At 42.1% G+C, this 15174-nt stretch overlaps 2 protein-coding genes across 4 annotated transcripts in view; one reads left to right on the top strand and one right to left on the bottom strand.

The window, feature by feature from the left end:
* The window catches only part of LOC136011434 (E3 ubiquitin-protein ligase RNF170-like), a 33545-nt gene extending 23636 nt beyond the window's left edge, over nucleotides 1-9909 (bottom strand). Inside the window, exons 1-2 of one of the 2 annotated variants that reach the window (XM_065673229.1) lie at nucleotides 9601-9909; nucleotides 7585-7735 (exon numbers count right to left, since the gene is read on the bottom strand). The gene's annotated coding sequence lies outside the window, so the exon portion shown is untranslated. The remainder of the gene's footprint in view (nucleotides 1-7584; nucleotides 7736-9600) is intronic. The other variant, XM_065673227.1, reaches the window with a different exon arrangement.
* Nucleotides 9910-10065: 156 nt separating this feature from the next.
* The window catches only part of HOOK1 (hook microtubule tethering protein 1), a 41247-nt gene continuing 36138 nt past the window's right edge, over nucleotides 10066-15174 (top strand). For both annotated transcript variants that reach the window (XM_065673209.1, XM_065673208.1), the window contains exon 1: nucleotides 10066-10235. In XM_065673209.1, the coding sequence (XP_065529281.1) occupies nucleotides 10185-10235 (51 nt within the window). In that variant the 5' untranslated portion in view covers nucleotides 10066-10184. The remainder of the gene's footprint in view (nucleotides 10236-15174) is intronic.

Genomic DNA, 15174 nt, shown 5'->3' with positions numbered 1-15174 from the left:
TGTTTCAATAAGCAGGATTTTGGTTCCATTTTTTATGTCACTCTAAACCTATTATTGCTTGGTTACCACTGGAGTTCAAAGCACTTACCCCGGCCCCCAGGCACAGCTAGATGCAGGGCAGCAAGGAATCTGCACTCTACTTGCACTTTCATCAGCATCCAATCTCTAACTGGGAACCTGAGATATTATTAGGCTTGACTCATTGAATTTGACCATACCTGTTTGAGAAATACTGTTAAATAATAGCAAGGTTCCCTCCACATATCTCCAGAATATTTTGAGAAGTGTAACAGACAGAAGAAAATAGAATCATAGAATCATAGAATAGTTAGGGTTGGAAAGGACCTCAAGATCATCTTGTTCCAACCCACCTGCCATGGGCAGGGACACCTCACACTAAACCATCCCACACAAGGCTTCATCCAACCTGGCCTTGAACACCGCCAGGGATGGAGCACTCACAACCCCCCTGGGCAACCCATTCCAGTGCCTCACCACCCTAACAGGAAAGAATTTCCTCCTTATATCCAATCTAAACTTCCCCTGTTTAAGTTTTAACCCGTTACCCCTTGTCCTGTCACTGCAGTCCCTGACAAAGAGTCCCTCCCCAGCATCCCTATAGGCTCCCTTCGGATACTAGAAGGCTGCTATTAGGTCCCCATGCAGCCTTCTCTTCTCCAGGCTGAACAGCCCCAACTTCCTCAGCCTGTCTTCATACGGGAGGTGCTCCAGTCCCCTGATCATCCTCATGGCCCTCCTCTGGACTTGTTCCAGCAGTTCCATGTCCTTTTTATGTTGAGGACACCAGAACTGCACACAATACTCCAGGTGAGGTCTCACAAGAGCAGAGTAGAGGGGCAGGATCACCTCCTTCGACCTGCTGGTCACGCTCCTTTTGATGCAGCCCAGGATACGGTTGGCTTTCTCCTAAACGTCTATGAATCTATATGTAAAATCAGTAAAAACATGACTGTCTAAGGCCTGACATTCCTATTGACCTTTTTTGGTCCCAGTTCATACTGAAAGTTGCAATCCTGGATCCATTTTGTCCAACTGTAGGTTGGGCTTTTTGGGTGCTAGGTCTTTTATTGAGGCCTTAAAGCACAACTACAGTGTAAATAAAAATGTTTACTGATAATAAGTGTATCATTTTGGCTTTAGAGTTGAAGCTGGAGAATACTTATTTGTGCTTTAGTTATTTTGCATAGTTGAATAGTCCCATCAAAGCCAACAGGTCTGCTCATGCCAACCACATGTATTATTGCATTATTAATTCCCACTTTTACAAATCAGGTTTCTTAGTCTACTCCACAAAATCCTACCTAACCAAAAATTGGGTTTGAGAATTATAAAGATGAGATTGAGAAGTATGAAGATGTGAAATCACATTTCCTGGCAGTGTTCTGGAATACAGCCTCTCTAATGGCATCTGACACAAACCAGGGTTTTTTAACTGAGATGGAGGTTTGCAGTATGTACTCAGTGTGTCCCAGCTGTGACCTAATTCCATCCTGGGATGTAAGAGTGCTGGCTGCTGGATACATAGGCAGGCTTCCCAGTGTTCTGCTGAAATAAAGAGCTAAGTGATCAGAACTGCTGTGAACCTGGTTCCTATGCAAAAGCAAAACATGTCAGACCAGCTGTCAGTGAAGAGCATCAGGAAAGCAAGAGAAGAATCTCTCTAAATGGAAACATAAGTTTAATGGTTAGTGGAAACAGACAATTGTAACTTTTACCTCCAAAAACGATCTGAGTGCAAAATGTACTTTTGTTAGAAATACATATAAAAATAATTGTAACCTCCCTGGCACTGCTTGGAGAGAGTGAGCTGTTAAAAAGAGGCTCCACCTCCCTGCTGCAAGAGTTGGCTTTCACTCTTTGGAGTTGCTGTATCAAGAGAACCTTAAAATATGGAGGGGGGAGAATAAAATTCAGACAAACTGCAGTTTATTTTCGAAGAAAAAAAAAAGGAAAAATGACGTTGATATAAAAATAATGGGAAATCTGAACTTAGTTTTGCATGCTAACTTCCTTATTTAATACATAAATTTTGTGGTGAGTATCAAGATAGTTCTTATGCTCTCCATACCTTCAGCTTGCCTACTCTGTTTAGCTATGGTTGGGTTTTAGACATTTCTGTGTTATTTAATAGCAAGTGATAGCTCTTGACATTTTCACCTATGTTTCTATTTCTGAACACAGACTTTTCTTCAACCAGAGAATACTATTTTCCATTTAATAGAACCATAGAATCAATGAGGTTGGTTACATGTCTTCTATTAATTTTTCACACTAACTTACAGATGTTGAGAAAAGAATGCTTTTTTATAACTTAGCTGTTAATTTTCCACTTAAAAATAATGAACAAGTTACTAACATTTTAGTCAATGAATCTTCTATACTGATGATAATGTTTTGAATAATAAGATAATGGTATAAAACATATACAATGAAACATACAGTTGTGAAAACTATTTTCTATTTAGAGAGATATTAGCAGAATTAGTTTCTCTGTGCAAGACTACATGCCAGTACTCTGGCACAGAATCAATTTAAACGGATTATTTCTTTTTGGAAATCAAGTTTGGATTTCCCTGATCCTGAATAAAAACCCTATGCTCATGAGCTTACTCAAGATGTAAGCCCGGACTGTGGTGAAAACTGGAGATGTTTGGTGTTCAGTATTAAATATTTTCAGGATCAGAATCTACAAATCGAATGGTCTTGTTGGGACACAAAACCATGTGCCAAACCAGTGCCTTAGTGGTAAGAACATTGCCCTGCCTTTTCAACACTCCTCTGGAAACAGGATTTGAAAATGTGAGTGTGTTTGTGGCAACTCCACCTCTGTCATAGTTCATATTCCACTACTGAATTTTTTGTTATGGGCACCAACTGAAATTGTATCTGAGAAATTTAATACCTGTGAACTTGTAAAGCCAGGAGCTGCTACCATGAGAGTGCAAACAGATCCGTTATGTCAATTCATGTCAGCTAGCTAACAGTGGAATTGCCAAAGCCCACTATCACTTGTGACCTTGTTCGCTGAAAAAAGGATGAGTACTAAAATAGAAGGGCAGAGATCTGCAAGAAAGTAAACAAAAAGCCAGAAATAGAAAAGCACAGATAGGAAACTGATACTGTTAGGGAAACAACCGAGGCAGCGAGAGAGCATGTGAGGAGGGAAGGTTGCAGTGACAAAGTGGGGTCTGGTTGAGGAAATATGGTGTCGTAGAGGTGTAAATATTTTACCCTGCTTGAGTCACTGTGCATAAAAGTTCCTGATTCTGAGATGTTTTCCTGAGATAATTGAGGAAGATCATTCCTTAAAGATGTTAATCATTCATCTCCTGCTGTATGAAGCCAAAAAGTACAATTACAAAGATCTGGCCATAGTCTATTTTGTAAGTGTAGGTGGGTGGTTTCCCGCCTCTGATCTGCTTTGTTTCCAGTATAGCTTGTTATGGAATTTAATGAGATATCACAACTTTTGGCTCTGTGACATTATTTCCATCTTTTCTCTATCCTCCCTTTCCTCCTCTTCCCCATCCCCAATGGGAATTGCATTATCCTAAAGCAAAGATGACCCATCATTCTCTGCATTCTGCTCCTAGTTCTTTAAAAAGTGACCAGGTAGGGTAGTCCTCACGTAGTCTATCTTGTCTTTCCCCTTTTCACAGTGCAAAGTGAATTTCCTTTCCCCAGGATAATTTAGAGACAGTGGCCTGGTCAGAAAAACTCACATATATAATTTAAAAAGAGGCCACATCTCTACAGAGCCTGTGACTCTGAAGAGTACCAAGGCAAGTAACTTAACAACTGTTTCGAATCAGGTGCAAGCACCTTCTTTGTCCACTCAGCACCTTTCCCCTTCTTTCTCTAAGAAAAGATCTCACAAGGGTTTTTTTTTTTTTTTATTTGCCTTAGACATAAGATTAACAGGAATCCTATTGCAATTTAGTGTTCTCTGTGATAAAATGGGATTTGCAGAGCTCATGTGAGTAGTATTGTTAAAGTAACAGTTTTCAGTTTATCAATGCCTAACTCGCTGGCATATGATAAACCTTAACTAATATGTGTAAAAGTACTTGCTATTTTTTTCTGAAACTACTATAATATACTAAATATTATTATTCTGTGAAACAGGTGTAGATGTCTTTGTGCTCTATATACACACTTGCCAGTCCAAGCCATCATAGTTTTAATGACTATTTCTTACCATCATTAAGTCTCTGGGGATAAAAGAAAATGTTCCTTGAGTTAAGATGTGCTAAGAAAAGCATACAGAAGAGCATAAATGGCTCAGGAATTCCAGGAATCCCACTGGCTTAAACAATCCCTTATTAAAAGCAAGTGTTCTCATAGTTGAATGAGTTCCAGGAAGGGCCTCAAGTGATGAAAGTATTTCTATCTAATGTGAAAATACGTGAAAGATGCTTATTCCATGTGAAAATATTTCTACCTTTCGCAAAAGCCTGAATACAAGACTCCTTCAATGAATACACTCTCATACAAATTATTAATTTTTGGAATTAATATAGAATTTGTACTATTTTGATAGTGAATAGATTATAATGACTTTCATCTCCTATAACAGCCAGACAAAATATTTCAAGAGGATTTTATAAAATAGATACTTCAGTTACATAGTGGAAAATTCTACATTCATCACCATGACATTGCTCCCATTTCCCTCAGGGTATCATTGACCTGGAAAGTCCATAGAGCATCTTCAGAGAAAAAGCAATGGGATCTCCTTCAAACACATCACAGCACAGTAGTCAGTCCTGTTGGCTCATTGTGCAATATAAATATGCCCTACATACCCTGTATCTTCCTACTCCCCTCACCTAAAACACCAGTATTGGTATCTCCTTCCTTCACCAAAAATCATACAAGAGCCTGGATGAGAAACACTGTGAAACAGTCTGCTACCCACAGTAGTATTTCAGCCATCAGGACTATCTTTTTTTATGCTTTCTGGTTTTACCCTTTCTTTCCACCTCCTCGAGCTGTTTTTCTCTGAGGTGAGAGGTAACCAATATCAGGTGCCCAAACAGCTTCTTTTCAGATTATGCTAAAGTCTCCATGTCTCAACCACTCCCTGCCCTGGCAGCTACTACTTTTGTAAAATGCAATTCTTGGCGAGATTGGAAAACAATAATGAAATTAAGCTGTGTCAGTCCCCATCTCTCCCTGTTTTTACACCCCAAAGGATTAAGGAACGGATTGGCATGACTCTCACAGCTGCCACAGGTCTCTTGGGTAACTTTCCAGGGAGCAGTCAGGCCTTGGGGTGCAGCAGCAGTCACACTACTGTGAGTGCTGACTGCCAGTGACCTGCTGGTTTTGGAAGCCTCATCTGACTCTTGTGCAATCAGGAAACATAAACCTGCATGAGACCAGCAAGGTACTGATAACCCTCTGCCAGTCAAATAACATGAGTTCACATGAGAGGTTTTTTCCTTCATATTTTATGATTTTTAGGCATTCAGTTATGGTGAATAATGTCCTAAATTTGCCACATTTGGAGAATAATCACATAGCCAATGCCTTTTTCATGAAAATATAACTTCCAATCCACACAGAGCTTGATTCAAAAGTAAGTGGGAGTGTATATGCCAGGAAGATGTAGGAGATTACAACAGGACATGAAGGACACATGGCCCAGGGAATACAGCAAGTATCAAACCACTTTGTATTGTGCAGTAATTAACTGCACATATTTTGGCACCTGGTTAGTTTCTAGTTTCTGCATCTAAAAAATTCAAATACACCTCAGCACCACAGAACAGAACAACATGAGGCTTACTTGATGCTTCTAAAGCAATCTTCTAAATGCTTTCAAAAGAAAGATGCCTGGGAAATGCAGACTTCCATAAATATATCGTGCAAGCTACTAAATCTGCCTGAAAATCTGAGGATCATTTTGCGTCTCACGTATGCTAATGGTGAGAAGCGTGCAAGTTATGTAAGTAACCACCAAGTGTCACTGTTTGGTATCTTTACATTCTGACATCTCTGTTCCCATTAGAAAAAGCATTTTAGATGCAGTCCTGTAAATTAGGATTTTCCAACAAGAACATTTTTAAACTAAAAGAGACTCTGCCACACAAGGCACAGGTAAACTCAAGTGTCTGAATACTTGGCTTTCTTGAGCAAGTCATCAAGTAATGCCTGAACTAAATATTGATCATATTACTGGATATAATAATGTGAATCCCATTGAAATTAAGACACCCCAAATGTTGGGCATCAGATTTTATTTTTAAGCCTAGCAATTTAAGTTATTGTAGCAAACACCATTATTTTTTTTGTTTTTATGAAGAAAGGTAGACAACCTGAGATTCACTGAGATTGTCAGATGCTTTGTCAAAGATCCCTTTGGCAAAGGATGCATTATCAAAAAGAGTGAACACATTTTAAGTAAGTAAGCTCCTATTGTGAAAAGTGATTTAACCTGACTTTAAATTAGACATCAGAGATTGAATTGCAGTCCTGGCATGAGGTGCCAAGCCAGTCCTCCCGGTTTCTAGAATGTTAATATAGGTCATAATCTTTGATTGGCACCAAACCAGATTTTGCTGACAGGCATTCACGTAAGATGAAATTCATGAAGGAATTTCCAACCAGGCTTAAAAAATAAAATCAAACCACTTTACTCTATGTAACTTACATAGGTTCTCTTTGTTATTATTTCTTCTACACCACTACTGAACTCTAAGTGCACCTTGCCACTGCTGTGATGTTCCTGATGTGCTCCTGCTTAGCTGCAACTTGAAAGATGTAAAATAGCTGCACAAATTTCCATATGTATTTGTGTTTTATTTCTCTGTAGAATGCTGTAAATTTAACATTCCTTAGAGAGATCCTTGCAGGGTGCTAATACTGGTTTATCTGGGTGAGCAGTCATCCATTAGGAGTCAGCTGTGTGACGTAGATCCAACAGCCAGGGTACATGTGTGAGACAATCCCTCCTGACATAATCTCAGATTACAAAACCTGAACAAATGAGTGCCTCTCCCACAGATCTCAGCCATGCTCTCGGCACTACGGACAGTCTGTAACACCTTTCCAACACACCCATCCCTTAGGAATAATAATTTCTAGATGCTTTTGGAGGAGCAACCCTGAAACAAGGATATTAGCCCTCTAGTGGAAAAATACTGTCTGCAGTAGTTTTTGTATGTATGGAAGATCACCCCAATGAAACTGTGTTGTCAGGGCTCTGAGTACATGAATAGACCTTAATGGCTTCTCTTTGTGCCTCCATCCACACCCAGTGCCTATAAGACACTTTATGTAAACTCAGCACTGTATTTAACTTCAGCAGAGTCACAGTCAGGTCTGTGCCCTGCCATGGACTCCACTGATCTGGACTGTGACCTGTGGGCTGAGTTCCTGCCTTGATCTTCAAACTGCCTCGTCACTGTGCACCTGCCCAGCGATCACGGGACTGTGCCTCACTCTGGCTACCCTCACAGGTCCCAACCCTGACTGGCAGGTTGCCTTCCAGGCTTGTACTTGCTTCATCACCATCAACTTGCCTGATCCTCTGAACATCGCTGGACCTGCCCTGCTCACCTTGCTTGGATACTGTGGGATGGAGTCCTGGCTGGTGAAACTCTTGCCTTGCTGGCTGTGTTCTCACTCTTGGCTCCATATTCTCTGGGAAGCAGCTGGCTTTTGCTGCTCCCTGGCTTGTGTAGCATAAACCCAGGAAAAAAGGAGCATCCTGTAGAAACCATATAAAGAAAGTGTGAGAGAGGTTAAATCTGCAGAGAAAGAACGTATGAAATCAAAAAGTTGAAATGCAGAATTATATGGTTTTTGTCAAATGGGTCATCGGAGACTGAATAAAGGTTCTTAGGAAGTGACAGATGCTAGGATGTGATATTTCCTGAGAAGGGCAAGGACATAAAATTATAGAAAGGAGAAACAGTAAGCACATGAAAAGGGGTAAAAGGAAAATTAACAAAAGCTCATAGAAATTATAAAAGAGTGAAAATACTAAAACCCTAAAATTAGCATGCTCAACAGCCCAAATCCTAGCACAAAACTCTCTGGGATTTTACTGTAAAAACCTTTTATTCCTTATTCTATTTTTAATAAGGATTTCTGATAATCTTCCATGGCAACCAAATCTCTTTAAGAACCTTTGGCGAAGGAAACTGTCAAAGGGTATTCAGAAATCCAAGTTCACTATTGAGCCTTTATCAATTCTGGACAGCACTATGAGGGGAAATAATCATACAAATACTATGCATGCCTCCACCACAATTTTAATCGTTGTGAGTCAAAGTAGAATTAGTAACAGAAAATTAAAGTATGTATCTTAAAGTAGAATAGCCAAAAAAAGAGCATGCAATGCCAGTAAGAGCTATTTATTCAAGTTATTTAGTCTGCTCTTCAGCTGACGTAAACATTGATGTGATTAATGACATCCATATTGAAGTAACAGGCAATGTAAGAATCTTCATAAAAGAGAATCAGCTAACAAATATAACAGTTCAAATCAATTAGTAAAAGAGGGTATTTGAATGAAAAGGTACTGAGGTTCTTGTGCTGAAACTGCAGAGGGGCAGAGTTATCACATCCTCTTAGTTTAAGGCATTTAGGCTTTTCATCGGAGAGCCTGAGGCAGGGTATTGCAGAAGACAAGATCCTGAACCTGGCATACCCGAGAGCTGATCACATAAGGCAAGTTTTTCCTTTGAAAAAATGTAGTAGAGAAAACCAAGTAAAAGAATTCTGGTGTGGGGTTTTTTTCTGAAACAAAAAAGATCAAACAAAAAAGTACTCCCACACTTTAGGTATCATGTAGTGAACTATGTAAGATTAAAAGAACGCGCATGGTGCCTGTCTGGTGGTGGTTGACATGCTGTGCAGTCAGTGATTACAGGGCTGCCTGTGAAGAGGTGGCAGTGTGCCCGGTGCTCTGCCAGGTGGATGAAAGGCTTGCCGGGGAGGACCAGCCGAGCAGTGCCACTCAAGCCAACAGGCCCATGGGAGACTGGAATGTGGTGGGGTTTGGGTGGTACTAACAACAGCCTCTGAGGCTGATAAGAGACAAAAAAAAAAAACAAACCCTAAAAATATGTTGCCTTCTTATTCCCCCCTGAATTTCTGTGTGGGAGCAGTCGCTGGATGCTTTCAGTTTTGCAGGTGGGGTCTGGGTAGCATGAAAGAGCTCGAGAAGATCATTATGTGGTGCAGCAAGCACAGATCCCTGGTGTTGCTGGCCCTGTTCTGGTGCTTGCCAAAGTATGGTCCACCAACAGCCTTCTGCCCTGGCACCTTTGCTGTGGAGCAGCGGCTGTATGTTTCCACTTTAGGACTTGGGCTCTGGGTGGCATGTTGGAGGAACATTCAAGGCCAGACTGGTTGTGGTTCTGAGCAACCCCATCTAATCGAAGATGACCTAGCTCATTGCAGGGGGGTTGGAATTAAATGACCTTTGAAGGTCCCTTCCAACCCAAACTACTCTATGATTCTATTATTCAAATTGGTATGTTTGACCTTATTTAACAATGTTATTTTTTAGGCAATTCTGTACCCTGCTCTGTAAGCAACATTTGTGGCTGCTACAGGCACACTGACCTACCCACACCTCAGGCACAGTAAGTGGTGTCTGTCAGCTCTTCACCTCCGACCTCCGCGGCCCGTCCGCCCCCGGCCTAGGCTGTGGAGGCGGGAGGAGGCAGTGGCCGCCATGTTGGGACGGAGCGGCGCCTCCTGTGCGGCTCAGAGCAGCGGAAGGACAACAGGGGCTGTACCCGCTGAGTCCCCGGCCCACCTTTCACCCGGGGGTAGGGGACAACACTCCCGCTGTGCCCGCGGAATGCACTCCCGAGCCCGCACCGAGGGGCGGTAGGAGCTGAGAGGAGCCGCTGAGGCGAGCCGTTGAGGGAGGCGTGTCCGCGCCCCTAACGGCTACGCCCCCCTCGCGATTGGCTCGCACAGCTACGTGTCCCCTGTGATTGGTCGCACCAGCTGCCACTCTCGGCGGGTTTGAAGGCACGGGGCGGGCGGTGACGTGACCGGCCCGACAACACCCCGTGTTAGCGCGCGCGCGGAGGTGCGCGCCGCTCGAGCCACGTCACGTCGGCCGCGCGTGGCGGCTCGCGTAAGCGCGCTCGGTGCCGCGGGTGCTGACGCAGCCGCCCGAAGGAGACGCGGGCGCCATGGAGGCGAAGCCGGCGGAGCTGCGGCTCTGTGACAGCCTCATCCTCTGGGTGAGTGGCCGGTGCCGCGGCCTCGCTGCCCCCAGGGGCCCTCCGGGAGCGGCGGCAGTGGTGGGGGGGATCCCGCGGGAGCGGCGTGTCCTGGCGGAGAGCGCCTCTTCCCGTCGGGGCTGTTGCCGTGGAGGATGGATGGGGCCTGCCGGGGGAGCAGCTCCTTAGTGGGGCTCCTGCCCGGTACCTGCCAGCGGCGGTTTGGGCACAGGAACCGGGCCTGGTTGCTGGGATGAGGCCCAAGTGTGAACCGAGGGTGTTCACAACCGGTCAGAGGTTCCCTTGAAGTGTAGATGTGGTCGTTTGAATACCAAGTGGTGGTTCTCCAGCTGTGGCTTCGGTGTGGAAACTGCTCAGTAATTAACAATAATAGTAAATATGTGTAATTAATTTGAATAGAGTTGACAGGAGCAGAAACCTCAGAACATCTCATACCAGCTTTCAGTTGGTTAAAGCATTTATTAGGCAGGTGCAGCACACCTAAATGTGTGGTGTTTCCTGTGCAAGAAGCATGTATTTAGACTCATAGACCTTTAACATCATAGGATCTTAAAAAGGTCTTAAGGAAGACCTTTAACATCATAGAATCACAGAATGATTTGGGTTCACTTAGTTCCACCCCGCTGCCACAGACAGGGACACCTTCCACTATAGCAGCTTGCTCCAAGCCCTGTCTAGCCTGGCCTTGAACACTGTCAGGGATGGGGCAGCCACAGCTTCTCTGGGCACCCTGTGCCAGAGCCTCAAGATCGTAAAGTCCAACTGTATTTAGAATCCTAGAATCACGGGATGGTTTGGGTTTAAAGGGACCTTGAAAGTGGTCTATCTCCAATCCCCCTGCCGTGGGTAGAGACATCTTCCACTAGATGAGTTTCTTTTGCTTTTTAGTTTGCAGTTTTGGTCCTGAGGATGCAATACCTTTGGTTGAGAGTGAGATGCACTAATTAGAACTTCTGGAAGAAATCTTGGCAGGGAAAGCCACATTTACCTGATGTGAAGAGTTTCTTTAGAAATAGCAGGTGTTTTGCCTGTGTGGATTGTAAACTGGAGAAGGGAAGGTTTTAGAAGCATTGTGGACATCTTTGAATGAAATTGATGAAAGTGATTGCAACAGCTACTAGAACAGGAGTTCCTTTTACTTTCTACATGACAATACAGAAGTTGTAACTAGTTGACATCAGTACTAAATCAATGAGAAACAATTCCCTCCTGTATTTCCCTTCCTCTGTTTTCCTTTTAGTGATCTGTTTTGCTGACTTTCAGGGTTTGTCTTATGTTTACCTCTCTGGATATCTTCTGTCATTTAATCTATGCGCACTTTGGTTTGTCTTTTTTTGGCTCTTTAACTTTGTATCTTCCTCTCAGTAGTCAGGTAAGAATAACTCTGTCATGATTCAATTGCAAAATAAATCAGTGTATTCCTGAACTCTTGCTTAGAATCCCTTGAGCACTGCTGAACTTTTTATACGTTTTACAATTCCTGTTTAAAAGATTATAAGCCAAATTCTCATTTTCCATATCCTCGCAATGCATAGCTGAAATGACATTATAGATCATGAAGGGAATTCTAATGGAACTTTAGCCTTGAACTGTAAGAGCTCTGTGTAGTGGCATTAATGGAAATGAACATTCAACTCTGTGTGCTCAGGTTTTCTGTAAAACACTCAGCAGATGCATTTGCAGATGAATGTTTTTAGGTCTAACACCCTATTTCTTGGACCTAGTTTACAACTTAGAAACTGTTAACACTAAGATTGCTTCAAACATCCTTTCAGCTTGAATTTCAGTTTGAATAATAGGGGAAATAAAAGGTCTGGGGAGGCAGGAATGAAGTGCTATATATCAGAAGAGAAGTGGGTTCTGTAACTGTGGTTCTAAAGCTTTCTTAATGTATCTACTGTCCTAGTATAGTGAAGAGAGGCTCATGATTTTCTGTGTTCTGCTGAAAGATCTTGTGGTTTGTTTATGTATTTAATTTTGGCAAATTCCATATTAGAAAACATACTTTGTCCAGAGAAGGAAGGGAAAATTCAGATAAAACTGTTATTTATTGGTTCTGCAACACAGATGTCATTAAAGTCTGAGGATATTACAGGAAAAAACATAATAGAGTTAAATTATAAGGGAAATGTACATAAGATTCCAAGGAAAATTGATGTAAGTATTATCTATTAAGACTGAACTTACAAGTCTGTTGCAGAAACAATTTTCTAAGTCAGAAAGACAAACTTCAGTTAGGATATGTGAAGTAAACCTGAGTATTTTCTGCCTCTGGGTAGGAGTGAAGCAGTAAGAGCAGCAGTAGGCCTAGTGGTGCAGTAGAATATTCTGTATTCATGTGCCATTACATAGGTGTTTTCTTTACTGTAGCAGAGAAAAATTTGGTTGAATGTCTTTTGATACTGGGCTGCTCTGAGGCTGCTTCTGTCTTTGTCTCCAAACTAGAAATATGTGGTCACATCTTAAGCAGGAAGCTTCCACAATAGATGTACCGTTGTTTGGCACTGGACGCATTGGTGATGTTAAATCTGTCCAGTGGCTGAGTTGTTTTATTAATGTTCTGGCATTAAGAATGGGAATGTTTATTGTTACTTTAAAAACTCTTTGACTGACTCTATGAAACTGTCCCTAATGTGTATAGTCTGGGTATAAAGTGGAGAACCTCAGCTCTGCATTGTCTGGATGAAAGTGAGGGCATACCTTCCCAAGAGGTTTATTTCTGCTGGGTAGCACTCTTTGTTTCATCTACAGCTCTTTGGTGGTAGAGCCTTCAGCAGACCCAGAGAAAAAACATTAAGTGCTACATACACAGACTTGAATTTTCAGATGATTATTGGAAGTGTGACAGCTGTGTCTGAGAGAAAAATACTTGCTTCTCTTATAGCAGGAAGTGGCAGGCTGTATTTAAGCTAGATTCATGAAATGGTTTTCAGTGTGAGTAGCAGTATGTCCTTGAAGCTATATTTAGTAAAACTAATCAAGTTTTTTGGGGAAAAAAGAGTGCTGCTACAGTTGTGAAGTCTGTGACTGCTTCTGCCAGCCTCCTCCCCATGCCTACTGTGTGCATTAGTTTTGCAAGCACAGTAGAAACCTGTCTTGAGGAAATGATTGGGCTGGCACAGGGCTTGGAGAACCCATAATTAATGTGTCTACTCTCATATTATTTCTAGGTGCTTAAGTAACTTCTAAATATACTGAGAAACTAAGATTCTCAGCCCTGCTTTTTGCTTAATTAGCTGTTTCTATTCTGGGAGATAGTGGTGTACGTAAAGCAGTGTCACAGGGCTTTGTAAGGCCTTGTTTACCTACTCCGACAGGCTTGGGTGAAATGGTAGTACCTGTACTTAGCAGTTGCTTTGGTTTCCAAGGGGGTATTTCCGAATGGCAGCTTCATAATCTTGTGCCATGAAACTCTGTGCTCAGTCTTGACTTGTAAGCTTGCATGCCTGTTCTTGTGTTGCCATTAAGGCTGCTATAGTATTAGAAACCAGTGCTGTCAATCACAGCTGCTTCAGTCTGTGTTGTTCTACTTAATCTTTTATGTAACCTAACAGGGATTACAGACTTCTCACCTGCTGTAATACAGGATTTATAAAATGCTTTTTAAATTTAAAAACAAAGTACAAAAAAAATCCCTTGCTTTGCATATTTTTCTCTTACTGGATTGATTTAGACTCTTTTTGAAACAAGCAAACAAATACTCAGAGTCTGTGGTCACATCTATAAGCATAGATGGGACACCAACTGCCCAAATTCTTACTCCTGGACACTGTGCTTTTCCACTATGCTGGCGTAAGTAGCTCCAGCCAAAGCCATTATATGATTTCCCCAACACACTTGACAAGGTTGTTCACCAGTGACCTGTGAGGAAACTTACGTTTCACAGGATGCTTGGGAAAGCCCTTTCACAAGTGGACAGGTAATTTATGACATAGCAAACATAGTAAATTTTAGAAGTCGGTTTTCACAGTGGACAGAGATGATAAGGATCTATTCTTGCTTCCATTCTATTCCTCATAAACATCTTTTAGTAGTGTTAACAGCAGATTTTATCCTCTTTGTTTTATTCGTCATGGTAAGGAAGGCTGAGCTTAAAAGAATTGCTGATGAACTCTTACTTCCCTGAGTAACTATGTGATGAACTGGCTGATGTGCGTGGAAACAGCTTTCTTACCTGGAATAGTTAGTTCCAACCTGATTGAGTTTTGGAGGGAATAAAATATTGCGATTATAATAGCTAATTCTGTCAAAACGTTAGGTATAACCTTGGGGATAGCTTTTAAAAAAAGACACAATATCCAAAATGAAGAAACATGTTTAACTTGAGGTAACTGCATCCTACATATCTTAAATGTTGGGAAAACAGCAGACTAAGGAAAAAATATCTGTGCTCATTGGAGATAATGGAAGAGCTTCCATGTGAGAACTGTCTGAATAGATGAGGACTGTTGGTCTTGGGAAAGGCAGTGGGAGGAGATGGGGATGGGTGTGGAGGAGAGGTTGATACAGACTTGAGCTCCTGGAGGAGGCAAGAAGAGTCTGTTCACCATGTGCACAAGAGGTGGGGAGATGAGGCAAAGCTAATAGGTGACAAACTCACAAGAGGGGATATCCCGCAGACTGTCTGAGTGCTGAGTTTGTGATTGGAAAAAGTGCCTCAGCCATGTTCATGGAAGAAAACTTCACTGGGGACTGTTAAACAGAAATGTAGGGTCTGTACTCCAGGGGTTCTCCAGGACACCAATTTCTGGAGCCTAATGAAGTGTTTTGAGAGTTTAGAGTCACTTTTTACAGTCTGTGGAGTGATCTGAGGGCCTGGGTACCTCAGTGTTGTAAGGCTTTATACATGAAGCAGTCCAAATTGAAGGCAGAAATGAGCAGAGCAGCAGAAGAGCTGCCCATGGATGTGTGATAAGTTAGTATTTTACATCAGGTTGAT

This window comes from Lathamus discolor, chromosome 3 (genome assembly GCF_037157495.1).
Source record: "Lathamus discolor isolate bLatDis1 chromosome 3, bLatDis1.hap1, whole genome shotgun sequence".
Taxonomy (NCBI): domain Eukaryota; kingdom Metazoa; phylum Chordata; class Aves; order Psittaciformes; family Psittacidae; genus Lathamus; species Lathamus discolor.
This window is presented reverse-complemented; position numbering and strand designations above follow the sequence as displayed.